The 23,154-nt window shown below is 42.1% G+C and overlaps 1 protein-coding gene across 1 annotated transcript in view; it reads right to left on the bottom strand.

The window, feature by feature from the left end:
• Positions 1-23,154, bottom strand: part of CACHD1 (cache domain containing 1) — a 235,687-nt gene that overhangs the window by 52,634 nt on the left and 159,899 nt on the right. The window contains exons 5-8 of the mRNA XM_005678311.3: positions 13,009-13,135; positions 10,172-10,316; positions 8,553-8,769; positions 2,624-2,773 (exon numbers count right to left, since the gene is read on the bottom strand). Of these exons, the coding sequence (XP_005678368.2) occupies positions 2,624-2,773; positions 8,553-8,769; positions 10,172-10,316; positions 13,009-13,135 (639 nt within the window). The remainder of the gene's footprint in view (positions 1-2,623; positions 2,774-8,552; positions 8,770-10,171; positions 10,317-13,008; positions 13,136-23,154) is intronic.

Raw genomic sequence — 23,154 nt, 5'->3', positions numbered from 1 at the left:
TTACAAGATATTGAATATGGTTCCCTGTATTATGCAGTAAATCTTTGTTGCTTATCTATTTTATATATACTGCTGCTGTGAAGTAGCTTCAGTCGTGTCCGATTCTGTGCAGCCCCAGAGACGGCAGCCCACCAGGCTCCCCCGTCCCCGGGATTCTCCTGGCAAGAACACTGGAGTGGGTTGCCATTTCCTTCTCCAGTGCATGAAAGTGAAAAGTAAAAGTGAAGTCACTCAGTCGTGTCTGACTCCTAGCAACCCCATGGACTGCAGCCTTCCAGGCTCCTCTGTCCATGGGATTTTCCAGGCAACAGTACTGGAGTGGGTTGCCTTTGCTTTCTCCTAGGATCTGTTAATCCCATACTCTTAATTTATCCCTCCCTGACACCTTTTCCCTTTGGTAACTGTAAGTTTGTTTCCTATGTCTGTGAATCTGTTTCATATATAGATTCACTTGTATTATTATTATTTTTTTAAGATTCCACATATAAGTGATATATTTGTCTTTCTTTATCTGACTTACTTCAGACTTAATTGTCCAGGTTCATCCATGTTGCTATAAATGACAATGGTTCATTCTTTTTTATGGCTGAGTAACATTCCATTGCATACATTTACCACTTCTTAAGCCAGTCATCTGTTGATGGGCAATTGGGTTGGTTCCATGTCTTTGCTATTATTGATAGTAATGCTATGAACATTGGGGTGCATGTTTTTTTTTTTTTCCCCGATTTGAGCTTTTGCTTTTCTCAGATAGAAGTTTAGGAGTGGGATTACTAGATCATATGGTAGCTCTATTTTTAGTTTTTAAAGAAACTTCCATACTGTTTTCTACAGTGGCTGTACAAATTTACATTCTCATCAATAGTACGTGCTCTTATTCTGATAATTAATTTGATATACCACAATTTTCACTGTGATTCTGCTTCCCTACTTGAACTGACAGAATTAAGGGTATGTGTCAACCCTCTTGAGTAATGTTCAGGGATACTTTTCAGAGAGGTGTGTCAGGCTAGCTTATGGGAAGAGAGAGAAAAGATGAGAGTGGTTAGGGGAAGTAACCATAAGTTTCAAAAAGTGGAATTATCAGGGGCACAGCAAGTGCACATGGTACTCCCATGGGAAGATCTAGGACCAGTGAAGAGATGGGTGACGCCAGAAAACTGCTCAGAATCGGCTTGAGCAGACCTGCAAAACACATGGGAAAGGCATGGTCGCTTCCTTTTATGTTTCCTTACACCTCTTCTATTGCCTTTAATTCATTTGCCTTGTCTATCTTCCTCACTGGGTCAAGGGCTTCTTGAAGACAAGAGATGTTGTATAAAACAGCTCTAGGACCTCAGCATACTATGTTGCATACGGTATGTGCTTCATAAGCACAACATATCTTGCATATTTATTATCAGAGCAACCCTATGGAGATTTTATTCTTTTTATTTGACAGATTGAAGTGAGGCCCCCAGGAGATTAAGTAACTAGCCATAAGCCACATGGCTAGCAAATGCAGATCGAAACTGAAAACCTCTAGACATCAGCCCCTGTGTTTTTCCATGTGCAAGCAGTCCACAAAATATCTGGAAAACAATCATGCTGGCCTAAATACAGATTCCTGGAACTATCTAGGATGGTCTGATCACAAATCTGTAGACACTGCCTGGGAGTCTGCATTTAAAGATGAATCTACAAGTAATCCTTATCCCATTAAAATGTAAGAACCAGTGCCCCTCAAGCCAGCTGGTTCTGCACAGAAATCTGGAAGTGGAGAGGGGAGATGAGAGACAACAGGTGAGAAGGACTGTAAATCAAGATGTGTTCTCTCAAGAACAAGAGAATGGGGCCACTTTGAACACTGAGGGCAAGGGGCCCAAAGAAGAAGAGGAGGAGCTGTGTATTCATAGGTGGTGGTGGTGGGGGCATGACACGGCAGGGAGCTAGAAAATTGGGCTGTCGTCAGACTGGAGGATGGTTAAATTGCTGAAGGGAAACTATTGAGTACTCTATCAGATTTGCCAGTTTAGTAAACTCTCTCACAGACTGATTTAACAGCCACACTATCAGCATTAATGAGCACCTAGCAAGTGCCTGGCACCATCCTGGGTGTTCACTCAACGTCAGGGTTAGCCTTCACAAGAACTCTGTCAAGTAGACACTTCTCATTGCCACAACACAGCTACGCAAGGGGATAGGGAGAAAGCGGCACAGCTGGTGATTCTGCAGGTAAATGTGATATTCACTGTCCTGGTTTTAGAGAATAATCTAGGTTAGTACTTGGGCTTCCTGATCTTAAATCAATGAGATAAGTTAATAAGCTTCATACAGTATCAAAATCCAAGTATATATGGAGAATCTCCCCCCTCCCCCCACCAAAAATGGAGCTGCAAAGATGCCTGTGTAAGACCGTGTAACTGCAGAAGTTTCAGAAATGAAGAGCTCGCTGGACAAAGAGATGAAGAGACACATGCCCTGAGTATCCGTATAAGGGGGAGAAAGCTGGGTTTGGGAAGGAATCTGCTCCTCATACCCTCATCAAAGCACCCTGTGATGGTTCTTTCATATTTTTTGAAAGCAGCATGCACTTAGAGAGAACATTTTATCTGAAAGAAAAGGATCTCGGAACACTACCTACCGTTCATGAGGGCGTAGGTGAGAATCATTACAGAGTTGTTTAGAAAGCTATTTTCTTCATTGATGACACGGAGAGTTGCCTTTTTATCTTCTTCTGAAGAGTCCTTTGATGTAATGCCAGCGGACAGGTAAATGATGACCATGTCTGTATCTAAACAAACACATACAAACTGAATGTTACATCAGAGGCTGGCTAAAGGCAGCAACTCAAGTTTCTCTTCCATTGGACTTTCCTGCCTCAAGGACCTGCCGGGCCCACTCTTCTTACTCCTGCCCATCTGATGCTGAGCTTTCATCTCCCTGCTTCTGCTGCTCTTCCATCCCGCCTGTACTGGTCCACGAGGCCTCATTTAGCCAGTGTCAGGTAAAGAGATGCTGCTAATGAGTTTACTAGATCAAAGAAGGCAAGTTCCTCCAGGCGTCCACGGTTGTGGTAATTCAGCCATCCCAAATGGATGTCACTCCTGCCTTCTGAAATCGAGCATTCAGAACCTGATTTACTCTCTCCTCAGTGACCCAGGATCTTTACCAGGAATATACATTTTGGGGGATCTAGGCTTTAAAATGACTATTCTTCCAGAGACTACTGAGATTCGCAAGGTTATCTGCCTCTATGCTAAGCAGTTTCAAACGAACATTTCTGTTTTAAAATTCATCAGTTTAGAAAGGCAGTAAAAAAATAAAAAAAGTGGACATAGGAGCCAAGTTGCCTGTGTCCACATCTCAGCTGTGCTAATTTCAAGTACTGTCTGGGTAGATTACCTAACCTTTCTATGCCAAAATCTCCTTATGTTAAACAAAATGAGGATAATGACCGTATTTACTTCACAGGGTTGCTATGAGGGCTAATTGGTTAATTTTAGAATGAAAGCAAAAGTATGATGGTGAATAGGAAATAAAAGCTTTAACATGAAACAAAAAAGAAAATCCTTGTATTGGCATGAAGGAGCACCTAGACTCTGGAGTAAAATGACTCTCCAGCTAGGGCTAATGACTGAGAACTCATTGTAGCTCACAGTGAAAACTTCTTTCAGGAGGATTTCCTCAAAAATTAAAGTGGTACATTTCCTATCACTAAAGATGCAAGGGCTGAATGACAGCTTTAATGGAAGGAGGGCAGTAAGCCAGCTGGATTTTATATTGTCTTTTTAACCTGAGATTCTCTGATTCAGCATCTATGTTTAAGATAACCTACACAGATGTTCTTTTAATTGAGAAATGATGATTGATATGCTATACGCTTGTTTCTTTAGGTTCTTACACAGTTGTCATTCATCTGAGATTGCTTTCCAGCTACTGGGGGAGGCAGCCTCCAGGTTGGTCCCCCAATGATCCCACTTCCTGATATTCACATCGCCGTGTGGTCTCTCTTTGAGGGTAGACTGGATTTAATGACAGAATGCAGCAGAGGTCATGGCGTGTCAAGAGATGGATTAGGTTACAGAAAGACCACGGCTTCCACCTGTGTGCTCTCTCTTGGGTAAGCCAGAGAGAATGTTGTGAGCTAGCCTATGAGAGGCAAGGAACTGAGGCCCTCAGAATCGAATCCTCCAGCAACCATGTGAGTGAACTTAGAAGCAGATCTTTCCCAAGTTGAACTCTGTTATGACAGCCTCTCTGGCCAACAATTTGACCACAACCTCATAAGATACCTTTGGGCAGAGGCACCCAACCATGCTGTGCCCAGATTCCTTACCTATAAACACCGAGATAATAAATGTTTATTGTCTTAAGCCACTGGGTGTTGGGTAATTTATTATCCAGGAACAGATTATTTAAAAAATCATCCTAACAATGATGAGAATACAATGACTGAATTTTCTTCCATTTGAAGATTTCCATTTTAGACTCTTTATTATGTAGAATTGAATAACAACAACTTGATGCTTTTGAACTGTGGTGTTGAAGAAGATTCTTAAGAGTCTCTTGGACCATGAGGAGATCCAACCAGTACTTATTAAAGGAAATCAGTCCTGAATATTCATTGGAAGGACTGAAGCTGAAGCAAAGCTCCAATACTTTGGCCACCTGATGCAAAGAACCGACTCATTGGAAAAGACCCTGATGCTGGGAAAGATTAAAGGTGGGAGGAGAAGGGGATGATAGAGGAAGAGATGGTTGGATGGCATCATCACCAACGCAACGGACATGAGTTTGAGTAGGCTCCGGGAGTCTGTGATGGACAGGGAAGCCTGACATGCTGCAATCCATGGGGTTGCAAAGAGTTGAACATGACTAAGCAACTGAAATAAAACTGAAGACTTACTATATAAGCAAGCTTTAAAGCTAATTTTGATGCTTGAACAATTCTTTAATAAATATTAACTGCAAATTTAAATTACATATTTAAAATTAGGGTATGAAACCTGATGTAAAATCACTAGGGAATATCCTGGTCTTAACCGATGTCAGTCTTTTTTCAATGTTGTAAACACAGTCCTATACATTTTTTTTTTTTTTTTTAGGATGCAAAACAGCTCACTTAAGTTTCAGACTGGGAAAAAAATACTATTTGACCCTAGTAGGTGGGATACAGATATATCATAAAATAAAGTATGATCTAAAGTATGAGACAAACCAACACATGTGAGAAATTCCTGGACACTTTTAAGACTGACCTAAAGTGAACCCTTGGGTTTTCTTACTTGGCTTTATGATTCTGGATAAAACATACTGTCACTGACAGCTGGTCTAGGCATAGGCCTGTGACTGGAAAGCCAGAAGGCCTGCAGCCTGCAGCTCCTTTAGCTGCCAAGTGTTATTTTCTTTCCATCCCAACGATAAGATACATGTTCTGCAAGCATTCTCTCTGTCTCTGCCCAGCTCCTGACTCTGTTCCTGCCCCATTCTTAGGCAAAACTGAGTTATTTTTCTATTTTTAAATATCAGATCTGCCAAATTTGCTCTGATTTATTTTTCTACTTACTAGGAGATCCCCACTCTAATCACTCATGGGAACATTAAGCTTTGTGATTAATAATGTTAGGGATGAGTCATTACAGACAATTGGGGCAGAGCAAAGATATAGCATGTACCTGGAAGAAAATGTAACCCTCTCCATGTGACAAGTCCCTGTGAAAGCCACCAGCATTCCTTGAAATGTCAAAGTGGGAAGAACAACCCAAATTTGGACTTTGCCCATGCCATTAGATCCCAACTCCTAACCATTATATTCCTTCTGCTACAAAATGACCCCTCAACCGGTTATCCCCAAAACAAATCTAGGAAAAAACCCCAAATGTGTTGATGGTATCTGTTACAGATCCACCATAGGACTGAAAAAGAGCCAGCACTGGATAAAAGTTTTAGTTTTTCTTATTAGTACAAAGCAAATTAGCACAAAGCTACCACGACTTGGCCATGCAGCTCTTGTTCATATATGGCTATCAACATGGGGCAGACACTTGGTTTTCATGCACAGACTAATCCTTCCAATAACCTTCTAAGGTAGGTCTTACTCATTGAGAAAATCCTATCAAATGGTCTTCAAAACGTGCCAGGTACACAGTAGAGTAGATAATAAATACTTGTCTGTGGAGTGAATACAAGTTATGATATACAGTATAAATTCATAAGAGGAGTATGTAGACCCCTCACTATGCTATAGCCAAGGTGACTAATGGTCCTTGACTGTCTCTGGGCTAGGGGTCAAATTGGAATGTCTAGAGTATCTGTGTTCCTTTAGCCAGAGCAATAAGTCTTAAAGGAAACTGAATATCATTATAATCACAGCTAATATGTACTTAATATTTATGATGAGATCCTGGATCTTATTATCACCCTCAGTTTGCAGATGGAGGAAACCAGACCTGGAGAAATCAAGTAATTTACACAAGTTTCAAAAAATTTCAGAGGAGGAATTTGAGCACACATTGGTTGAAATTCAAAATCTGTATGCTTAACTACTATGTAACATTGCTTGAAAGCACCTCAAACCTTTCCTTAATAAACCAGGTAATACTAATTCCTGACGTGCTTTATTATGCAACCTAATCTGGGTTTTTCTTTCTTTGAACTACCAGCAGACACTGTAAAATGGAAGCCTGTGAGATAAACTTTAAAAACATCTTACTTGGCCTCAAAAAAGAACCTTTTCACATTTAAAAAATAGTGCCGTCAAAATGTGTCCAAATCAGTGACTCTTCTTGCCATGTTTTTGCTCGCCAACATTAGGAAAATCCCCCAAAACCCAAAGGAGAAATGTTTCCTGCCAAAGCAGCTTTCTGCTAACATACAGTGCAGGAAGGTTTATAAGAAGAGGTTTAATGAAGTCTCTATTCACAGTTTTAAAGCTGGAACAAATGACAACATTTGAAAATCAAGGGGTTTCACATAAAAATCCAGATTTCTGGCTTCTCTTAAAACAGAAGATCTGGCAACACTGGACAGGCACTCCTGCAAGGCTGAACAGAGGAGCAGCTGCCTTCTTGATCAAGGATACTCTCTCTAGCTGTCTGCGCTCCCCAGACCTTACCTCGAGCTCCCTTGATACCTCACTGCCTGGCTGCTGCCAGTCTAACATTGCTCTCTATTATTTAAACAGTGTCATCACCAAAATTGGACTTCATCTCTAAAGATGGTTTGAGAACTGAACAATCAAGTAAAAAGAGCACGTCTGATGAGGAATGCTGACAGGCAGATGACAGCTGGTAAAGGGCATCCACAGATGAACGGCACTGGCCAACTAGCCAATCTGTCTTGACTGCTCAAGAGGTCAACCTTATCCTTCGGCTTCATCGAACAAGGGACAACTTTGCACTCAGGCATGCTATAATATTGGTTATGGACAGCTGGTGCTTGCCAAGGTTGGTAGGCAAAATTCTAAGATGACCCTGAAGACCCACACTGTTTTATGATCCCCTCCTCTTAAGTATAAGTATGACCAGTAATTTGCTTCCGACCAACAGAATATAGCAAAGGTGATGGGATATTATTCCTGTGATTGTGCTACATATATGGCAAAGATAGAGGGGTTCTGCAGATGTTGAGCTTCGAAGAGGACTCTGAAACTCAGATGCAACCACAGACCTGGCTGATACCTAGACTGCAGCCTTGTATAATCCTAAACAAAGAAGCAACAGATGGACTCCTGTCCCATAGAAGCAGTGAGATAACAATATAGAGAAACATAAAAATGAGACACCATCTACCATCATTACCTGTTATAATTACTGTAGCTTCTTTCAGGGGCCCATCATGTGCCAGCACTATGCTGGGCATTTATTAATGCTGTCTTAGTTTTAATGCAGACACATAGAAGAGCTTGAAAATATAGTCATTACATTTATCTCAAAAGGGTACATTCATTAAAAAACAAACAAACAAAAAAACAACAAACATTATCAAATATAAAAGAGAAAATGACATAGATTCCTTTCAGTAATTTCAAAGCATGGGTCTTATTTCAAATATCCTTTCCTTTAGCCTGCATCCTAATTCCAGATTTTCTTTAATACATGAAAATTAAATTAGAGTGCCTTTGTACATTTGAAGGGCTGTGCTCCTCTAAATGACAGTTGGTTAGAGGAAGGAAAGATCAAGGCAAGAATTCAGGCTGCCCTGTTTCTGCACACATGCGCACAAGCAGACAGTCACTGTAAGTCAGTGACTAGGCGGGGTGGACAATTAGCATTAAAAAGGATGTGGATATTCTCCGGGGAAATAAACAAGGATGTGTTCCTAATAAAAGGGCAGGAAGAAGAGGCTCAGGGAGTAAAGAAATCATGCAGAGTACCTTTGATTGGAAAAGATGAGAAAATCTAGTAAGTTCCTAGTATTAGATGATAATATGACCACACAAGAAATTTTTTTCCTGTCAGTTTAGGAAAAAACCCCTCTGGATGTAGTTGTGCGATCAGGTAACAATCTCTTTCTATTGCCATCATTTACCTAGTTTATGAGTTCCATGCCGTAAGAGCAAAGGCACTTACTTGCTTGGAATTTGGTGCTATTGTTGGTGCTTCGAATCAGCTGAAATGCCTTTTGAAATCCCACCGCGTGCTGGGTAGGGCTGTCCAAGGACTTGACGCTGCTGACGAAGGTGGACATCTTCCTTTTTGTCTCACTGGTGGCTGGAGACAGGAACGTTTTATAGCACTGGTCAAGGGAGCAGGTCCTGACGGTGTCTGCCACTGTCAACACGGAAATCTGGAGGGGAAAACACACACGCACACAGGCAAACAGAAACTTGTTATTCTGCCAACGAAAAGTGTTTTACATTTCAGAAGAGCCCACAAGGTGAGAAGTCCTACAGGACGGTTTTGAAGAGTTTGAAAATAAAAGCCCAGAGGCATCAATCTATCACATTTGAAGAAGAATAGCTAAAGAGTGGTAAGGGACAGAGACTCAGACCCTAGAGTTTTGTTTCTGTTCCAAGATGAAGTCAGGAGTATGGTGTTCATCTAGAACATTAAAAACAATATTTGACACAGAGAAAAATCTTGACCAGTACTAGCGATTGTCATTTTCCAACTGGAGGTGGGGGTGAGGGAAATGGTAAAGGGTACGTGTGTGTGTTTAAAATTTTTTTTTAATGTGGACTATTTTAAAATTGTAATTCAATAATTTTTTACTATAATGCTTCTGTTTGATGTTTTTTTGGGGGGCCTGAGGAATGTGGAATCTTAGCTCCCCAACCAGATATTGAAGCTGCACCTTCTGCGTTGGAAGGCAAAGTTTTAACCACTGGACTGCAAGGTAAGTCCTTGGTGTGTGTTTTAAACAATTAGATTAGTGAGCAAAACCTTAGGAGATGGAAAAGTCAAATGTCTACAGACGATAGATTATCATTAGCTGGAAACACAGCTATCTCTAAGGGGTCCTAAAGATTAATAAACCTCTAGCCACCTTCTTTTATCCCTCCCCTCCTGTCAATCTTGAGACAAAGTCTGGCCACCCACCAGTGTCTAAGCCTTCACCTTGCTCCTCCTTAGTATAAATAGCAGTCTGAAAGTTACTGCTAATTAGCGGTCTTAACAGAAGCGATTAAGGAAGGGCAAGACTCAGTTTGGTGGAACTGAATTGAAAGTGAAAGTGAAAGCTGCTCAGTTGTATCCAACTCTGGGACCCCATGGACTATACAGTCCATGGAATTCTCCAGGCCAGATGTGGGTAGCCTTTCACTTCTCCAGGGGATCTTCCCAACCCAGGGATCAGACCCAGGTCTTCTGCATTGCAGGTGGATTCTTTAGCAGCTGAGCCACAAGGGAAGCTGAAGAATACTGGAGTGGGTAGCCTATCCCTTCTCCAGTGGATTTTCCCGACCCAGAAATCGAACCGGGGTCTCCTGCATTGCAGGTGGATTCTTTATCAACTGAGCTATCAGGGAAGCCCAGTTTGGTGGGAGTGGTTTTAAAAAGAGGTCTGGAACTAGTATCAGCAGCTACTTCCTCCGATACAAGAATAAAAAGTAAACCACTCTGTTTTCTCCAAGTCATTTTTAGAGGTGGACTGAAAAACACATACCATAAAACATAAAGTGTTTTTAAAAGGGTATTCAAGAAAGAGCCAATGCTAGTGGAAAGGGTAGAGTCACTGGGGTGGTCGATACCTTGTCGTGTTCATCAATGGCGCTGAGGATGACTTGAGCAGCATCCTTGGCGATCTGAAGCTGCGTGTCTGTGACGGAGGCCCCGTGGTCCAGGATCACTACTACGTGCTTTGACTGCGGCCGGACAGTAGAGACGTATATAGGTCTAGAAGGGCAAGAAGCTCTCAGGGGTCACTCCTGGTTTAGGAGTAAGGCTTGGACCTAACACAGCTGCGAGTGCTACAGACGGGCAGGCGTGCTGGCCTCTGTGTGTTTCAGGGGGGCTGGCACAAGGGTGGAGAAACCAGCAAGGAATGAGAAAACTATCCTGGTACATTGAAAACAACATCTCGAGACTATCATGGGTGTCTGCACAACAGGGACTGGTGACTTCTGTCTTCCAAAGATTAGAGCAATTGGGAGAAGATTTTAAGAAGCAAAGCCTTTGGAAGACTGGCTTTTTCAGCCTGTGTGCAAGTCCACCCTCCCAGGAAATGGACCTGGTGGCCCAACAGGCAGCAGAGACATACTAGCAGGGAGAAAAAAGTCCACTGTTTTTCAGTGCTGGGTCCTCTGCAGACTTTGAGTGGGGCTTGGCTAAAACTGAGGAGGCCTATCATTTGTGAGCATGCTGAGCAGCTCTGAATAGCAGGTTTGGTTTCTCTCTCTCCAGACAAAAGCCACTGCTAGGAGGGCCCTTTCCTTTCTGTACTATAGCCATTTACACAGGTCGGCCACCAAAAGGCCCCTTATCAGAGATCTAAAACCGTGCCATCAGATTTGTCCAAGCCTGTGATAGCCACTCTTCTTGCCAGGTTTTTGTTTGCCAACATTAAGAAGAGCGGGTTGGGGGTGGATAGGGGAACTCCAAAGGAGAAAAACCTCCCATCAAAGCGGCCTTCTGTGAGTGTGCAGTGCAGGCAGGTTTGTGAGAAGAGGTTTAATGAGGTCTCTATTCACAGTTTTAAAGCTGGAACAAATTAGAGGGAGCTTAAGAGAGCAAATCAGCCTCGAGAGAATTCTCTCCTTTATGGACACCCTTAAAACACTAGATTTTTCCGTGAAATGTTAGATGCCAGTTGAGTCACAAAAGCCTGGGTACAAATTAAGAAATACAGGCAAAGGACCAAAAAACTCAAAATCGGGCCAAGTTTAAATTAATTGTTCTCAAGCCAAAAGTCCTACATTAATACCGAGGTACTACTATATTTTCACTAGTGAATACCATTCAGCCAAGTAAAGAAATAGAATAAAGAGAATCCAAAACTGGTGGCTACAGAAATGAAGAAGACAGCAGAGAATAAGGAAATCCGTCTATCCCACCATTGACAACCATGTCAAATACTGAACTTTTAGGTCCTCCAAGCTAGGGGAGCAGATTCTTTTTTTAAAAAAATGACATACCTCCTCTTTTGCAATTCAACTCACATAAACAAAAAGCAGGATATGTCTGCATGCTGTCACAGTAAATTGTTAAAAACTGCTTTAATGGGAGACATAAATAGCAGCATTATATGTACAATCTGGGAGGTGGTCCTCACAGTGAGATTGGTTCCTTTCTGGAATGCTCTGCAAACCCACTCCACACTCTGCAAAAGCCTCAGAGGACAGGTAAAGAGATGGCTACAGCAATCTACGAGGAGAGAAACTCAGATTACTTAGCTAAGGGAACAGAGGCTTCAGGACTGATTCATGCCTATTTAGGGGGAGAGATTTGTGAAACCTTCTGAGTGAAAGTGAATGTTAATTTGTGACAAGGTGCTAAAGCAGAATGCCATCTAACCTATCTTCTTAGAAGTAAATAAGAATTGGATGGTTCAAAGTGTCTTTGGCCTCTCCTGAGAGATGAGCTGGCCTAGAATCCAAGGTCATGGACTCTGGTACAGTCTCCAAGATGCTCAAGTCTTCATCATGCTGTCTAGGGAAGGAATGGAAGAAACCATACAAATGTCCTTCTAGGAGAAGCACAGAGGGAGTATTTTCCCTGGGGACAATTTTAGGTATGCTTTACTTTTTCTTCTAATATTGAGATGTAATCGACACACAGCACTGTGTACATTTAAGGTATACAGCAGCACACTGGTTTGACTTACATGCCTCATGAAGTGATTATTACAGTAAGTTTAGCGAATTTAAAATAAGATGGAAAGAATGAAAATAAAGATGACAGTTAATTTACGCTCAAAAAAAAGTAAACCAGGCGTCTTGCACTAGTTCGGGAAGTTCTGGCAGCAAAAGAGAAACTGTGAGGATTCGGAAGGAGAGGATCTTTGCCTAAGGGATTCTGTAAATTGATGAGTCTTGTCATACAAATTATTTCACCATTACAGTCCTTCTGGCTAAGAGGTAGCATCTCAAGTTATTTCCTGAGAAAAACAGCATGTTAACGATCCTCAATCCAGTGTTTTCTGGACAACCTTCAAACTTCTAGTAGCAGACATGTAAATGTCAAAAGGATGGCCAAGCACATTATCATAGAAAGGAAAATTGTGAATCACAAGCTCTACTCAGATACGCTGTGAAGTCTTCTAGCGCTGGTCTTTAGAGAAAGTATTACCATTTGTCTCTCAACAAAGGTGTCTGAAGGGCAAAACAGTCTAAGTGCTCCAATATTTTTATTCCTTAGTAAATACCTTGTTTTACTTGGCTTGTCAGATACTTCTGAAAATGCTCTGGGCTTCATCATTTGCCTTCCTGAGCATTTCCACACCCACCTATGTTAAATAGTGAAATCAATTCAGGATAAGTTTCTAAAACCACAGTTTGGAGGCAGAGCTGTGTGGATGAATGGGGAGTCTATATTTTATACAGATTACTCTTAAGCAGTAATTAAAACTTTGGCAAACAAGTCAACGTACCTACTGCGATGCTCATAGCTGCCCTTACACCGGAACTTGTGTGCTGGGAAAACAGTGAAAATTCCTTCTTCCGAACTGAAATACTGCCACTTAATTCCAGGGTTGGATTTCAGGTTGTCTGCAAGAACTGGAGGAGTGGGGAAAAGAAATATAACCACCAAATCCACAGGTGCACGCAGGCACTGTGCCTCAGGCATCTGTTTTGCATAAATGGTTTGTAGTATGAATAAATCCCACTAGATTTAAGGCTATAAATTTTCTGCTAAACATTTGCTTTCTGTCCCTTAAAAAAACACCCCATGAATGGAAAATGTCATGAATGCTTCAGTCAAGTGAAGCAATTATTCTTAATATTGTATAGTGACACTTAATGTCCTGGATTCTTTTTCCAGCCTGAGTGGCTCATTTGCATTAATCTCACCCTCACTGGGCTAGTCCCTGTTGGGTCAGTGCATATTTGCTGCCTTAGGGGTATGTTCTCTAACTGTGGAAGACAGTAATACTAATAGTCTAATCTCCAGAGTCCAGACCTGTGTGCTGACCTTGTTTGCTTCACAATGAGGGAAATGGCATGGATGGTACCTAAAAAGCCAGAACCGTAATCATTCAGGAATAGCTTATGGAATGATTCCAATGTGCCAACACTACAATAGAGACGCTCTCACAATATCTCATTTGATCCTTAAAACAACTCCAGGATGAAGAGGGTTTTATCATTCCCTACTTTGGAGTTGAAGAAATAGGCTTGTGGAGCCTAAGCAACTTGTCTGAAGCCTCATCAGGAACTGGCTGACCTGGGATCCAAGTCTGGGTGTCCTGGCTCCCATGTTCTTCCCATCACGTGGTAATGACTCCCTTCATAAAGTGCAGAGCATCCCCCGCCCCTGTTCTGCAGCTGGAATGGCAGCCACCTTACTGTGTGCAATCCTTCCCCCCACCTCCATGAACTCTTTCTCTCTTCTCTTACACTCTTTCACTCCGCTCCACACCACCTCATTCATGTATCACATACTAGTGTGTGCAGGGTACTGCTTTACATGCTGCAAGATATACAGGATGAGCAGAAACCAGCCCTTCTATAACAAGCAATAAATCAGAAGAATTAGATAGAGGCAAATGGAGCAAAAAAAGAAAGCATGAGGTCTATTTGGCAAAACATGTATAGATAAAGCTCTGAATGCCACACAGCAATCCTGTAGTCTGGCTCAGGGGTCAGCAATCTTATGTAAAGGGCCAGGAGATCAGCAGCTGAGGCTTTGCATACCATATGGTCCCTGTTTCAACCATCCAACACAACCTTATGATGTGAAAGCAAGCACAGACGTCCGTAAAAGACTGTATGGGCGGGTGTGTTCTATAAAAGCGTATTTGCAAACATCAGTGGCAAGCTGGATCTGGACCGTGGCCCTCCAACTACTTCATGTAAAATGCACTATGTGGAAGCCTTTGAATATACTTAGCAGTTGCCCTGCCCAACACACATCAAGGAGCTATAGTGCACTGTAGCCTCACACATATCCTAGGAATAAACAGTCCATTAACCCAAGTTATAGATGAGGAGGTGGGCTGAGAGAGGTTTGCTGACTTGCGTAAGGTCTCAGAATAGACAAGAAGGGAGTCAGCCAGTATTTGACCATGACACCTGTCCCTTCTCTGCACTCTGCCAAGAGACCTTATTGAGGTCATCACTGGACCCAGACAGCCACCATCTCTCTGGAGACCAATGCTGATATGAGTATGCATAAATAGGGATGAGGGTTTTTCTCTGTCTCATCTCCTGGGAGTCTGAGCCTTAACCTTGACCTCACATTAGTTCTCTTCTCCACAGCTGGCAGTGAAATGGTAAATGCTGTCTTTGGAAGTAAAGGAGAGCTTGGGGACCTCATGTAAAAGTAACATCTGTAACAATAAACAGGCTACAGTGAGACTATTAAAAGGAGAGCCAATGAGTGCCAGAATGTTTTAAAAATAAATCAGAATTCACACAGTAAGTGATACATTTAGTCTCACCACAGAAGATCATTCTCGTTCCATTCCAGCACTAGAGCCTAAGTGTCAGGCAAGATTCCTCAAACCTGCCTGCTGAGAATTCCTTTGGTATCTGATTAAATCTCATCTGTTACTTAGCACTAGCAGCACAAGATGATGGTTATTATGGTAATGAGGAACCTGGGGCCCTGAAGCAATCAATCTATCATTGCGCGCACCCCATGCAGGCCCCTCCTGACCTAGAGGTGGGTGACAGCCCTATTATCCACGCTGGGACTCCAGAGGGGGCTTCCCCATTCACAGGAGTCAGTCAGGCATTCTGATCACTAGAGAACTCGAGTTGGGGTCCTGCACACTCACTCGATCCTCAGAAATTCTGGAAGCCGTCCAGGAAGGAAAGCTGGGCAGGCATCCAACCTGTCAGCCCACGATGCACAGTGCAAGGCTTGAAGTTATCAATGGGCAGGGTCTGTATCTGTCTGAGCTGCCCAGACACACACATGTGAAGAAGGCAATGAATGGTTTTTCCTCACTGCAGCTTGAATCCAAGACAGAAGTCATCGCACTCTCTGACATCCTTCTGCATTTTACCTCTTCCCACCTTCCAGTGAAGGGGCTTCCCTGATGGCTTAGTGATAAAGAAGCCTCCTGCCAAGCCTCCTGCAGGAGACCTGGGTTTGATCTCTGGGTTGGGAAGATTGCCTGGAGGAAAGAAAATGGCAAACCACCCCAGTATTCTTGCTGGGGAAATCCCATGGAAAAAGGAGCCTGGCAGGCTACAGTCCAATGGGTTGCAAAAAACGTCGGACACAATTTAGCAATTAAAGAACACCACCTTCTACTTAGAATTATTGTCCTTACAGTTAACTTTCCGATGCTCCATCCTTAGATTCAAAGATCCTTGAGGGTGAGATCTATATCTGAGCCATCTCTGTACCCCTGAAGCACAGATTCCCAGTTCTTTGCCCATCAAGGCATTCACTCTATGTGATGTCTGCAGCATACAGGCTAGGAAGATCCGTGTGGAAGCACTATTAATGTTTCTTAAACATTTTGATACTTTTGTTTAATAAATTACAATCTTACTTTCTTCTAATGCCAAATCCAATTATGCATAAATACTGTGACTAAATCAACACAGACCAATGTTAATTCTAAATATGTTTAAAAATGATAAACACTCCCTTCTCCCGACACCACTGTCAACACAACTGGTACAAAATTAGGTAAATGGAGAGAGAAGAGGCTTGCTTGTCTAATGATTTCATTTTTGTTGTTCAGTCGCTCAGTTGTATCCAACTCTCTGTGACCCCATGGACTGCAGCATGCCAGACTCCCCTGTCCTTCACCATCTCCCGGAGCTTGCTCAAACTCATGTCCATTGAGTAAATGATATCATCCAACCATCTCACCCTGTCATTCCCTTCTCCTCCTGCTTTCAATCTTTCCCAGCATCAGCGTCTTTTCAAATCAGTCTGTTCTTTGCATCAGGTGGCCAAAATATTCGAGTTTCAATTTTAGCATCAGTCCTTCCAATGAATATTCAGGACTGATTTCCATTAGGATGGACTGGTTGGATCTCCTTGCAGTCTGAGAGAAGACTTTCAGGAGTCTTCTCCAACACCATTTAAAAGCATCAATTCTTCAGCGCTCAGTCTTCTTTATGGTCTAACTTTCACATCCATACGTGACTACTGGAAAAACCATAGCTTTGACTATATGGACATTTGTTGGGAAAGTAATGTCTTTTCTTTTTAATATGCTGTCTAGGTTTGTCATAGTTTTTCTTCCAAAAAGCAAGTATCTTTTATGGAATGATACGGGATGACTTTATGGGACTAAATATATCAAAACATATCAACTGTGTATGCTAAACAGATGAAGTTTATTAGATGTCAATTATACTTCAATAAAACTCATTTAATAATAGTGAAAATTTATTTAGCATCATACAAACTAGCTTTATATATAGTTTGATGTTTTATAATGACTATTATGCTATTATATTATTTTAAACATGAAGAACGAACTTGCTCAAATCCCTAAGTCACGATTTAACCTAGATGTCTGCCTCCCAAGTCTTTGCTCTTTCCAGGACACTACAGTTCTTCTACATGTCAATAGATAACTGCTAAATGAATTAGCAATTTACAGATAAAAAGCATACTGACTACTTCTTGAGAGGCAGAATGAATGTATAAACAGGTTGACGGTTCTCAGAATAATCAGCTGCATCAGTTTATAAGTATACAGTATAAGTAAATACAATTAAGGAGACACTTGCCGAAAAGGAATGATGTCAAAATTGAAGATATAAGTCTAAAGCAAGCATTTAAACTTCTGACAAAAAACAAAGTGCTGAGCTGCTAAAACTCGCAGACACCCGCTGGGAGTCTAACGTCGTGGGCTTCTCCATCAACCCCACAGGCTGCTTTACCTGGAAAACGGCACAGACATGAGCTCCAGCTTAGAGGGGAGGGTCAACAGGAACTGTAGCACTGAGGACTGTGCATGACATCCAGCAACAAATAGCATATTTTATATAATAAGGGAGTTTTTATTTGACAGAGAAACTATAGAGCTGAGACTTGTTAATTATTTTGTAGATGCTCAACAGGTTGGAGATGGGAGCCTGAAGTGTCTTTTTGTTTCACCGTCTCACGGGCATGAGAAAGCCATTTGGACACAGGCTCAGTGCTATTTTCCACTTTCTACTTAATTCAGGCTGGCTCTTAGAAACTAAAAGGGAGACCTTGATAAATCAGAAGGACTGGGAATAAGAAGCCATGGGTTTAAGTCTCAACTTTTTACCCAACATCCAAAGGCATCTTTCTAAAATGGAAATCAAATCCCACCATTGACTTCCTTAAAACTCTTCAAAGGGTTTCCACTTAACTATGCCTACTATTAAATCCAAACCCCATCAGTCCTTTCCTACTCCCCAGCCTCACCTTTTCCCCTTTCAACCCACTGGATATCGAGAGCTATCTTTTGTTGCACATATGCCCATCTGGAATAACCACCTTCTCAGAGACACCTTCGCTGACTACCCTGCATTATTATTTTCCCTCAGAGCATGCAGTATTTCCCTCCACAGCAAAGCATGATAAGTTTAATGTATTTGCTTTTGTCACTATTAGTGCCACATGTCTTACAGAGAGGAGTTGTCAGTCCCAGAAGGGCAAGGGCCAAGTCTTCCCATCCCCAGAGCCTGGCACAAGCCCAGGTTTGGCAAAGCACTAGAGGCCAGCATCTGTTGGGCAATGAAGACCTTGCAAAAGGCTCTTCACTTCTGTCCCCATAACATTTCACAATCTGCATCAGCAAAGTAATAGATGTGAAAAAGGTGTTCCTAAAGACCCTTTAGAAGCCCAGAGAAAAACGGTAAGAGGACAAAGAGCAAAGGCTCCATCTGCTTCAGCAACTGACTCTTTCTTACATGTCCTATGCCAATTATAAGTGAATACAAAGAATGTTGCCATACTCATTGGCTTATTTTTCCTTTGACAAACTGTCATCAGATAAATGCCTGAAAAACTGCCTCTTCTCTTTGCAGGTACTCTTTTATTTCCCGTCTACTGGGTCTCAACATCCGCCTGCATACAGTGTACTGAACTATCTCTGGATAATTCTAACGTATGGGCCCCAGAGTCCACAGTCCCCAGATATTTTGCTTCCAATTTCAACATCTACATCTGATAGGTTCTGACATCATTGGCCTCACCAGTCAAAACAAAACCAACCACGCCCCCAGACTCCTTACCTGTGTGTTTTCTTTAACGCTTAGTGCACCATGTCAATGAGAAAGAAATGGATTACAAACTGTGTGTAGCTGGGCGGTGACTTTTGTTTTCTTAACAGGATTATTCAGCAGAGGTATGGACAAAAGGAAAATGCTCTGTAATAGAGAGCTTTTGCTCCCACTTGGAGGAACTCTGGACTTTCTGATGTGTAGCCCAATACTGCTCAGCAAAGCACAGAGCTGTCTACCTCCCACAGCTTGCCAAATGTAAAACACAGGAGCTGTCCTAAATACACAGAGTTGCAGACACACAAAAACACACATACTTTCCCAACAGACCAGAAATTACATAGTACTTCTCAGTAATACTTCATGCAATAGCAATCCTTTGGGAGGGGAATCAAATAAATTAACATCCCAAGGACTGCAAACAAAATTTCTGGCATTATACTCTATTGCACCTTTCCAATTCCTACTCCTTGCTTACATCCTGAGTATCATTTTACCATATATTTAGGAGGGGCCATATTTCACAGACCCTCCAGACACTGTTTATGCTATTCCAGAGGGGGTAACCATATCAAGTGACCACATACCAGCCACTTTTGAGGCTTCCCAGGTGGTTCTAGTGGTAAAGAATTCACCTGCCAATGCAGAGAGATGCAGGTACGACCCCTGGGTTGGGAAAGTTCCCTGCAGTAGGAAATGGCAACCCACTCCAGTATTCTTGTCTGGAAGATTCCATGGACAGAGGAGCCTGGCAGGCTACAGTCCATGGGGTCGCAGAGTCGGACGCGACTCAACATTTAGTATGCATGGGCACTTTTAGCTATGTTATCTTAGTTAATTCTTACAACAACCCTATGAGGTAGATTTTACTTATTATTCAGGAAACCAAGGCATATCGAGGTTAATTTTTCCAAGTATATAATAGCCAGCAAAAGCCAAACTTATGGAGTTTCACGAAAGAGATACTGTTATTCCCATTTTAGAGCTAAGAATGTTTTGACTCAAAGTGAGGAGTGACTTGAGCCTTGAGCCTGGAATAGGATCCATGTAGTCCTCTCATTCTCCACCACACTGATCATGTCAGCTAAAGCCCATTGCCAAAGTTAGATTAATGGCAGCTGACCCAGCTATCTCACTGTGTTTACTTCAGTTTAATACTAAGGAGAGGACATCCACAAGTCTCTGACTCTGCTCCAAGCTCACAGTTCATCATTTCCACTCAAAGTTAATTACATAATGTAAAATAACCAGTCCCTTCTGTCCTTGATTCAGTTGAGACAGCCTGGTCATGGGCTTAGACAATCTAGAACAAATTTCTGGGCCAATCCAAAATCAGCACAGGCTACACTGCTCTGTCTACCTTCTTCGTTTCCAGTAGACCATTCCCAGTGGACTCAAAGGCCAAGGTCATCTCCAAACACTCATGGAAGGAGTAAGAGAAAATTAACGGAGATGGAGTTCTGAAGTCAGGCTGATCATTACAATCAGCTCCTGAAGCCTCAGATTCCCAAGCTTTACCAAGCCAACATTCTAATTCACTAGGTCTGGGTTGAGGGGACAACGAATAGGTATTTCTGACAAAGCACTTAAGGTGCCCCTGATGATCAGCCAGGTTTGGGACACTCAACCAGGATGGTAAACGCCATTGTCTTATCTGTTTCCTTAAATTCAGTTGCTTCCTAGACTCCGTCTTCAACATATAAATATTTTCAAGCTGCTTTAAAAGTATTATCAGGATTTCCCTGCTGGTTCAGTGGCTAAGACTCCATGCTTCCAATGCAGGGGCCCCAGATTTGATCCCTGGTCAGGGGACTAGATCCCACATGCCACAACTAAGACTGGGTGGAGCCAAATAAATCTGTTGTTGTTCAGTTGCTCAGTTGTGTCCAGCTCTTTGTGGCCCCATGGACTGCAGCACGCCACGCTTTTCCGGCCTTCACTATCTCCCAGAGTTTGCTCAAACTCATGTCCATTGAGTCGGTGATGCCAGTCAAACACCTCATTCTCTGTTGCCCCCTTCTCCTCTTTTCCCACATCAGGGTCTTTTCCAGTGAGCCAGCTCTTTGCATGAGGTGGCAAAAGTATTGGGAGCTTCAGCAACCATCAGTCCTTCCAATGAATATTCGGAGTTGATTTCCTTTAGGATTGACTGGTTTGATCTCCTTTCCATCCAAGGGACTTGCAAGAGTCTTCTCCAGCACCACAGTTCTCTTTATAGTCCAACTCTTACATTTGTACACGACTACTGGAAAAACCATAGCTTTGACTAGATAGACCTTTGTTGGCAAAGTGATGTTTCTGTTTCTGCTATTTAATATGCTGTCTTGGTTTATCATAGATTTTCTTCCAAGAAGAAAGAGTTTGTTAATTTCATGGTTACATGCACTGTCTGCAGCAGTTTTAGAGCCCACGAAAATAAAGTCTATCACTGTTTTTATTAAAAAGGTATTATCAGCAGAACCTTCCCTATATCTGATCCGCTCCTGAGTTATCAATGACCTTTTACCTTTTCTATACCAATCAACTTGGAAGAGTGGTCCCCATGGATTCTTCATTTCTTGCTCCCCCATTCATCCCTCATCTAGCCAGTTTCCTCTCTCGATGGTCCCTCCCAATTTTGGATGATCTTAGCTGCCCCCCAGGTTCTCTTCTCTCAGGCTAAACACCCTTCCATCTGTTCTCCACAAAGCTCTCTTGCCTGCTCTGCTTAAAGTCTTCAACTGCTTGACTTTAAGCTAAGAAACAAAAACCAAACCAAACTCCTCACACTGACATACAAGGTCCATTAAAATCCGACTTAGTGCTACCTTCCTTTTCCGTTACTTATTCCCTCTACACAGCGACCTGTGCTGGATGCACTTTTTATAGATTTTGAAATGAGCAATGCGTTTGGTACTCAGCTCAAGAGCATTCAGCACAGTATCGGATTATATCTGTCTGTTGATTTTTCTCCTCATCCCAAGTGCCTTCAACATACATGAGACAAGGTTGTGAGCTCTGTGAGGGGAGGAATTCTTTCTTGCCACAGTAACTACTGTAAAGTTTTCATATGAGAGAAGCTTATTATGAGGGAGAAAGAGAGTCAGGATTGGTTCTGGTCTCAATCTTTGGTAACGAGCAAAATGAAGCTGCTGCTAACTGATATATGGAACATGGCCCATGGAGGTGGTTTGGGTGGGAAGAGAAGATTGTAGGTTTGGTCAAGAGTTTGATGTGTCAGTCGGTAGAATACAGTGTTGAGGAGACATCTCTTCATTTTAAACCATCTGTCTTAAGGAGGCCATCAGACTAGGAGTCAGGACACGGACGTTTAGTCATGTTAATACCAACAATTTTTTGTTTGACTTTACGTAGATCAGTTAACTTCTCTAGGCCTGTTTCTCATTTATATAACACTGACGAATATCTTCCCTTGGTATCCATGGTAAGAATAAGGCAAAAGTATAAAACAGTTTATGAGGTACCAAAGAGTAACAGATTGATTTTCCTGGGTGCATTGGATGTTTGAAATCACCACACTTAGTTTCATGAAAATAATACTATTCACCTGTGTAGTCTGTTTCAATAGTCTCCACATACCTGACACATTTATACGTGCTGATTTCCTAAGCTAAGAAAACCAGTTCTGACTTTTGGCATATCACATCTACATACTATTCTTCACTAAGGTTGTTTTCGAAAGCCTTGGTTATTCCATTATAAAGATGAGACAACAAAAGTACAAAAAAAAAAATCCTAGTTCTATTCATTCAATAAGCATTTACTATGTACCTTCTGGGCTTTCCTTGTGGCTTAGGTGGTAAAGAATTTGCCTGCAATGTGGGAGACCCGAGTTTGATCCCTGGGTTGGGAAGATCTCCTGCAGAAGAGAAACGTTACCCACTCCAGCATTCTGGCCTGGAGAATTCCCTGGACTATATAGTCCATTGCGTCTCAGAGTCTGACATGACTGAATGACTTTCACTTTCCTATGTACCTTCTATGGGCAAGGGACCGGATTGAACACTTGGCATACAAAAAATAAATTAAAAGGAGTAGAGCATCAAACAGATGTCCAACATAAAAAATTAAAATTCTATAGTAAGAATGGATCCTAGAGTAAAGTAATAAAGAGTTGTGACTGGGCTGACACAACTCTGAAGGGCCACCCCAAACTCTAAGTTTCCCTGGGGGTGGCTGAGGGCTCCACTGAGGCTGTACTCTGGCCCATCTTCTCCTACTGCTCAATCCTGTCTCCTTCCCTTTGCCCACAGATTGCCAACCTCCATCTCAGAGCCTGCCTCCTAGCAAACCCAATCTGCTGCAAAAGACAAGGAATGCTTACCTAATAAGAGTGAAGTATAGGGAAGTGATAGAAACTAGGGATTTGGAGAAATGAAAGGGATTCCTTGAGGATACAGCTCAGA

Source organism: Capra hircus, chromosome 3, assembly GCF_001704415.2.
Source record: "Capra hircus breed San Clemente chromosome 3, ASM170441v1, whole genome shotgun sequence".
Classification (NCBI taxonomy): Eukaryota; Metazoa; Chordata; class Mammalia; order Artiodactyla; family Bovidae; genus Capra; species Capra hircus.
Note: the sequence above shows the minus strand (reverse complement) of the source record. Positions and strands in the feature narration are given on the sequence as shown.